This window comes from Episyrphus balteatus, chromosome 3 (assembly GCF_945859705.1).
Source record: "Episyrphus balteatus chromosome 3, idEpiBalt1.1, whole genome shotgun sequence".
Classification (NCBI taxonomy): Eukaryota; Metazoa; Arthropoda; class Insecta; order Diptera; family Syrphidae; genus Episyrphus; species Episyrphus balteatus.
The window spans coordinates 119492492-119500194 of NC_079136.1; the positions used below are offsets into that span (position 1 = coordinate 119492492).

Here is a 7703-nt window from a genome sequence, read left to right on the forward strand (position 1 = left end):
CATTATAGCTATAGATTCCTTTACATAAACGTTGGAAGTCCGGGCCGCTGCAATGATTCTCAAATTTTTGAAAATTCATATGTTAAAGAACAGCACCAACAACCAATTCTTAAAGAAATGTCGAAGAATCTTTGCGGTGTAGATATTCCTGTTTTACTTCTCGGAGATTCAGCATTCAGGTTATCTGAATATTTAATGAAACCGTATCCTTTTAATACCACAGCAACAGAAGCAGAAAAAAATTTTAACTATGTTCTTTCGAAATGCCGAAGAGTAGTTGAAAATTCTTTTGGTCATCTTAAAGCAAGGTTTAGAAGATTAGGAAAAGGTCTCGATAACCGCATCGACAACAGTACATTGATAATCAAAACAGCTTGTGTTTTACACAATTTCTTGAACGTTTTTAATGACGACATAAATATTCAGTGGTTGCAAAATGCAAATAATACTCTAGAGAGAGAACAACCTGAAAATATTACCCAAAGAGATGACTTTCTACCAACGCCTTCAATTATACGAAACGCTATCACCATGCATTTAGGTAACAATACTCATAGTTATTTTTCGCCTCAAACATGTGTAGGTATATCTTCACTCACTTCCACAATGTCTTTCTTAATTCTTAAGGCTTAACTACATACACCACTTTTTGAAAAAGTACAAAAGTGAAAATATTTTTTTTCTCGCTAGCGCAATTGTTTCGTGAAAAAGAGTATACAAATTGTTTTTTAGACCAAAAAATAAGCTTTCTACATCATTAGTTTTAATTTTCCAGCCCGAAAAACTACACAAAAATGCATTTGAAAATTTTCACTTTTGTACTTTTTCACTTTTTGAGCCAATGTAGTTATACCTTTATTTAAATCCTGAAAACAAATCCTGAAAACCACATTCAATTCAAACTAACACAATCAAAGATTATGAAACCATTATTTTTAGTAACTATAATTATTTATTTTTTCGTAAAATGTCAAGTACAGATGCATTGAACTTTTTTGCATCAGCAACAAACTCTTTAAAGCATGCAAGTTTTTCTTCTTCAATTCTTAATGATTTTTGTGATTCCTCTTTACTGTGTTTTAGAAGCTCTTCATCAATAGCCTTTAGTTTTTCACCACATATTTTTCTTTTTTTTGCTTTAGATGTGGATGCACCCTCATCAGGCGATGGAGATAATGGGTTTTCTTTGTTGGAGCATTCTGAATACTCATGGTCCTCTATCACCGTGATATCTAATGATGAAACTGCAGCCGTAGACCCACTTGAATTGGAAATGGACTCTGAAAGAATATAAAATAGAGTGTGTAATGTATTTACATACATGAATTTTGTTAAAATTATAATTTTACCTGAAGGACGACTGTCTTCCACAACAAACTCTAAATTGTGTATCCGGTGTCCTCCAAGAACGCTGTGTACTTTATTGTATAAAGCCCATTCGGATGGGGAACCTCCGGATGGACCAATGATTTGTTTTTCCTTCCTGGAAATTAAAGATTAACAAACAATTTTGTATGTACATAGATATATCAAGAAAATAATGAATTTGTTCCTACTTGTATTTGGTCGTTAAATTATGGAGTTTCATTTTTATTTCCTCCGCAGAATAAGACATTGGCCGCCCCTCAAATTCCTTGGACATTTCCTTGTATATATGTCCGTTTTTTCGGCTGCCTCTGAGCTGTGGCTCAGAGGCAGCCCAAAGTTCCAACAGGAACTCTTCGTCATCAGTTCCCCACATCTTTTTTTTATGTTTTTTTTTTCTGCTCAGCCATTTTCTATAATTAAAAAGAAAAGAAATTTGATTAATTATAAAGAATATTTTGTTAATGAATAGAAAAATATTTCTTACCAGATACAAAAATCAACAAACTGCAACTGTAAAACAACTGTTATTTTTGCCTGTCAGTTCTTTTTTTTTTTTTTTTGTCTGCTGTCAGTTTTTTTTTGTCTGCTGAATTTGTGCTGAATTCTTCAAAAGGTTTGTTTGGTTATTTCGTTCGGAGTTGAATGTTTTCATTTTCAGGTTTTTGGCGAGTTTAATCAAAAACTTGTGTTTTACGAAAACTTGTGGTTTATGAAAAATGTATGGAAAAACTTGTGTTTTTGATATAGGTTTTTGGGTTTTTTCACAAAAACCGCGTTTTTGGCTTGGTGTGAAAAGGCTATTAAGGGCCAGTTGTACAAACGTGCTTCAGCCTCGGATCAGGAATTTAATGTAAAATTCTCAGATTTTCCACTGCAAATAGAATATGAAATCTAGTTGTGTAATTGTGTGCGAAATCTGTGCGTATAAAAAAAATAAAACAACAACAAATGTTCAGACAAATGTCAAACAGAGGAGTGTGTGTGAAAGTGGGTTTGTTTGTATGCGTGAATCTTGATAAAAATCCAGAATCAGATTCTTGAATCTCATTCATTTTTTTTGTCATTTTTTTGAATCTCAAGACGCAAATAGATCATGAAATCTGAAATTTGTCCACTATTTCCCCTCTTCACCCCCCCCTTTCAGCTGTCAAATTCACAAATCTCATTCTGAGATTTGTCAATAGAAAACGACATAACTCATCGATTTCGGCGGATTAGTAGTGGCTCAACTTTGGTTCAAGGATGGATTTAGCAATTTCAACCTGTATGGACCTAGAACCAGCGCTAAAAATTAATTTGACCACCGAATTCAGAAGATAAAAGTTGCTGAACCACGGATTAAAAATTTGTACAACTGGCCCTAAATAAAAATTCAAAATTTTCATTTATTTCAAATCAGAGGCAAGAACTACTTCCGAGTTCTGTTTTCGAGCTCATTTTCCAATTCTTTAAAAATTGACAGCTCCTCCATTTCTCATAAAAACTCTCTCTATAATCTCTGGATTGGGATAAAAAGAATGCCTTGACGACTTCTACACGAAGACGCAAATTTCAAGGTGCTCTTGATGCTCCCAAAAACTACACATGATATTCATGCAACGGTGTAAAATCCTTCTTTTACGGCCATATTATTCACTAGTTTAAAAAATACATCCGGATGTAAACAATGTCAAATGTCAAAAATAAATCCAATTCCATAATATTCACTTCTTAAATCCAATCTCAAATCCAATTTTTTAAATCCAATCTCGTTAAATCCAAACAAATTTAAACTGCTCTCTGGAGGCCTGTTTAACTTTATAAATCCAGATGCAAAATCCATTTTCACAGTGTTCAGTTGTTTTGTCAAGTATTTTGTGAAGGAAAAATACGGATAAATGCAAATTATACAAAATTTATTGAATAATCACATAATTTTTGAATAATAAGAACAAAAAATTAAATCCTTGGATTTATGAAATACAGATTTAGGTGATTGGATTTAAAATTAAGTTAAATTCAAACTAAATCCAGAGTGAATAATATGGCCGTAAATTTACAAAACTACACAGTTCCAGAGTACCTAAACAGGAATTGGATTAAAAATGTTGAAAGTAGAAAAATATTACTGTTTAAGGAAGTAACCAAACAGACCTAAAATTGTAAAACAAATTTCGAATCAAACATAACTTTTTCTTACAAAAAAAAAAACTTGACATCTGACATTACATTACACTTGACATTTCAACAAGCCGCTTCATTTTCACGTGTTGGTTTCAATTTTTGTTTTGCATTTTTCTAGATAAAAAAAACTTTAAAAAATACATAAAACCAACGACAAAAAAAACTATAAAAATGCTTGAAAATCCAACAAAAATCAAAACCGGTGACTATGTCATTCTGCAACGCCAAAAATACACCAAACTCCAAAAGTTTGGCAATCTTGACTCAAGTGCAGTTCTTGGAAAAGATCATCTAGAACTTCGCAACATCGATGGTCATCCATACTATTCCACATTTAAAATGATCCAAAAAGAAGGTAAAGGACGCAATCGATCTTGCACACTGCAAGTGTGTTCGGAAACTGAAATGCGTAATATTTTCGATGTTCTTGGTGGTTCGTCAAGTGGTGCAGATAATCGCAACATAATTGACGATGGAGAATCACAAAATCTTGGTCCCGAAGATATTTCAAAACTACGAGAAGAATGTAATGATTCTTCAAAGATTATTGAGAAAATCGTAGAGAATTCCAAAACATTCAATTCAAAAACTGAATATTCACAAGAAAAGTATTTAAAGAAAAAAGAGAAGAAGTATTTTGAGTTTGTTCAAATTCGACAACCTTCTATAAGACTTTTGACTGAGATCTTTTATCGGCAAGATCCTGACAAAATTCTGGGTATTCGTGTTGATACTTTGTCACAAATTATTTCATATTCGGGGGTAAGTTCATTTGGTAATTACCTTCTTTATGAATCAGGCACAAATGGACTCTTGCCGGCTGCATTCTTGAATTCAATGGGTGCAAATACGGAAGCTAAAATGGTTCATATGCATCCTGGAAATGTTCCCCAAAAACAAGCTATATTGGCTCTCAATATGCCCGAGGAACAAACAAAACGTTGTGTTTCAGTAAACATTTACTCGGTTTTGCGTGAATTCTATCAGGGATCTCCTGAAGAACAGGAAGCTATTATTGAGAAATTAGAGGTTCCAACACCAACTGATGAAAATCCTAGCAAAAAACCGAGGTTAGAAGAATCTGAATCATCTAACACTCAACCTCAATCCTCTTCATCGGCATCAGCCATCGAAAAACAATCACAAAAATGGCAATTAGAAAACAAACGAGCTTGTGAGTTGTTGAAAGAAAAATTTGATTCTTTAGTAATTGCTGCCAAAGAACATCCTGTTAATATAACAAAAACATTATTGACATTTGTAAAACCTTCACGACCTGTTGTTATATTTAGTCAATGCAAGGAAGTTCTGATGGAATTGTATGTTGAATTGAAATCTACAACGGAAGTAACGAATTTACATTTAACATCAAATTGGTTGAGAATGTATCAAATTTTACCAAATAGAACGCATCCTGAAGTTAATATGAACGGGAATAGTGGTTATCTGCTTTGTGGATATACAATTAGATAAATAAGATAATAAAATGTTTTTTTAAATTTTCAATATGTTTGTTTTCTTTTTTTACTTTCATTACAAGCATTTTGGATTGAAGTCTTATCAATAGAAAAAATACCTGTGACAGAGTCCTTGCTGAAAGAAGATGACTAATTTGTGGTCTAGTAAATATAATTATTCTTCACTCTTGTGTTTTCAATAAAACAGGAGGAGAAAATGTTGAAAAAAGCTTTTACTGGTTATAATATTGCAACCTTGCTACTTTCCCATAGTAAGAATCTATTTTCTTTGGACGGGGTGGATTTTTTTATTTTTGATTTGTTTATTTCATCAAGCAGAGTAACATCTCTTATACACACTAATTTTTAACAAATTAATGTAAATAATATTAAATAATATAAGTAAATAATGATAATATATACACCTATAAATATAATTTAAAATTTAAAAATACAAATACAAATACATACAATTATTAGAAAACTGAGGTGGAGCAGATAAATAACAATAAATATTACATCAATTTAAAGAAAACTATTGATAATATTGCAAGACCATCATCAAATTCTTTTTGAAAAATTCCCTGGATATGTTTCCAAAAATATCAATATTATCAATTGCAAGGTTTGTTTCTCTTATACAACGTGCAAGAGGTTCGTTTCTACCATAATTGGTTCTGTAAAAATTTTCACGAAAATCAAAGTTAACTCGGAGATTTCTAGATGGAAAATAGAAATTTATACGCTCCAACAACTGAGGACAATTAGAATGGGAGTTGATTAAATCTTTGATAAACGTTATGCAAAAATATTTTCTTCTTAAATCAAGCGTTTGAACATTGAAAAGCAAGCATCTTGTTGAATATGATGGTGTTTCAATATTCCAGTTCAATTTAAAGAACAATAAATTTGTAAGTCTTCGTTGGACTCTCTCAATCCTTAAAGAATGGGTTTCATAATAGGGATTCCAAATTACACAACAGTATTCTAGTATCGATCTTACGAGTGAGATATAAAGAGTTTTTATCGTGAATGGGTCTGAAAAATCAAGAGTATTTCTTCGAATAAACCCCAGCATTCTGTTAGCTTTATTAACTATGTAGTCAATATGATCGGCGAATGAGAAACGTACGTCCAAAAACACACCCAAATCTTTTTTGACCGTTACCCTTTCTAATATGACATAGTTGATATTGTATTCAAAAACTATTGGATTCAGTTTTCTGTGGCAAGTAAAACTTACACATTTTTTAACATTTAAAAGCAATTGATTCTCATTGCACCAATTAACAAGACATTGAAGGTCTTGCTGAAGAAGAAGACAATCATAAGTTGATTCAATTGATCGAAAGATTTTAAGATCATCAGCATACATAAGATATTTAGAAAATCTGAAGTTGGAAATTTTGTTTTACTTTACTCCCAAATAAAACACCCTTTCGCCTTAGAATGGCTTTTGTTTTGTTGCATTTTTTCTTTTTCATAAAATTTTTATTAGACACATTAATTTAATTAAAATTGATTTTAATAATATGGAAATCTAATTTCGAACTGTTTATATTTTGTGAATTGAGTTATGCATCTGTTCATCATGATAAATATTTTTCCAAATTCCAAAGTCTTACCCCTTAGCTCAAATTTCAGACTTTTTTCAAGAATAATTCAACCTTTAAAAATTTCATGTGCACAAAATTATGTTTGAGTTGAGACTAAAAGAGGTTTAAATATGGTTTACGTCTATACCGTAAACATGGGCTAATATCTTTTTTTTTTAAACAAGAGAGGGTTTTAAAATATTTCAATTATCTGGCAGAGATATCCAAAATGTAGTTGAACAAATCATATGAAGGGTCCAGGGGAAAAACGGCACATGTCCACTTTTTGTCAAAAATAAACTAATGATGAGGTCTTTTAGTATTTACTGAGCACTATCTGATGTCATCCTTACTTTTATAAAACAAATTTAAGCCTTGCTGAAATAAAATGCACGACTGGGGTCGCACGTACTTGCTCTTGCAGTTTAAAGAACCTTTATGTTAGTTTACTTGTAGATTTTAAGAGCTGCCTCTATATAAATTTAAATAAATTTTGTTGATGTTGGGGTAGAGACGACATTTAGGGCAAAATTTTGTTAAATGAAAAAAAATATTTTTTTTATTTGACTTTTTTTGAAAAAAATAAAAATGCAGTTTTATTGCAATTGCTTTGAATATTACGTTTGCAAAGTTTAATCAAAATCGTTGTAGCCGTTTTCGAGTTATTTGGTACAATTTGAAAAATTTGTATGAGAGGTACACTTTTTTTACTTTTTTGAAATAAACTAAAACTGCAGTTTTATTGCAATTGTTTTTAATATTACGTCTGCAAAGTTTAATCAAAATCGTTAGGGCCATTTTCGAGTTATTTGGTATACCTAATTTGAAAAATTTGTAAAAATTTTTATGGGAGGTACACTTTTTTGTTTTTTTTTTAGAAAAAATAAAAATGCAGTTTTATTGCAATTGCTTCAAATATTACTTATGAGTTAAAATCTGAGGGGAAAAGCGGATTTACTGGGTAACAAACAAGAAAACCCGAAAATCATACGTAAAAAACGTTAATGGATAGCTTTTCGGGATATGAAAAATAAAAACTTTCCTAAGCCGTTTGCTTATTTAAGTTTTGATTCAGCAAATGACCCTGAGAGACCTTAATAAACGCGACTTGTCGACATGG

The 7703-nt window shown here is 31.4% G+C and overlaps 2 protein-coding genes across 2 annotated transcripts; both read left to right on the plus strand.

The window, feature by feature from the left end:
- The first annotated feature begins 10 nt into the window (after positions 1-10).
- On the plus strand, positions 11-1574 carry LOC129915894 (uncharacterized). The gene is made up of 2 exons (XM_055995594.1): positions 11-541; positions 1143-1574. Exons 1-2 carry the CDS (start codon positions 118-120, stop codon positions 1292-1294), a joined length of 576 nt encoding a protein of 191 aa, XP_055851569.1. The 5' UTR covers positions 11-117; the 3' UTR covers positions 1295-1574.
- Positions 1575-3580: 2006 nt separating this feature from the next.
- On the plus strand, positions 3581-5034 carry LOC129916286 (tRNA (adenine(58)-N(1))-methyltransferase non-catalytic subunit TRM6). Its single transcript, XM_055996139.1, has one exon. The coding sequence runs from the start codon at positions 3703-3705 to the stop codon at positions 5002-5004; it is 1302 nt and encodes a 433-aa protein (XP_055852114.1). The 5' UTR covers positions 3581-3702; the 3' UTR covers positions 5005-5034.
- The last annotated feature ends 2669 nt before the right edge of the window (positions 5035-7703 follow it).

Coding starts and splice junctions, on each gene's coding strand:
- LOC129915894 (XM_055995594.1), top strand. CDS start 118: ATGTCGAAGAATCTTTGCGGTGTAGATATTCCTGTTTTACTTCTCGGA. Junction 542..1,142: donor CGCTATCACCATGCATTTAG/GTAACAATACTC, acceptor TTTTTGCTTTAG/ATGTGGATGCACCCTCATCA.
- LOC129916286 (XM_055996139.1), top strand. CDS start 3,703: ATGCTTGAAAATCCAACAAAAATCAAAACCGGTGACTATGTCATTCTG.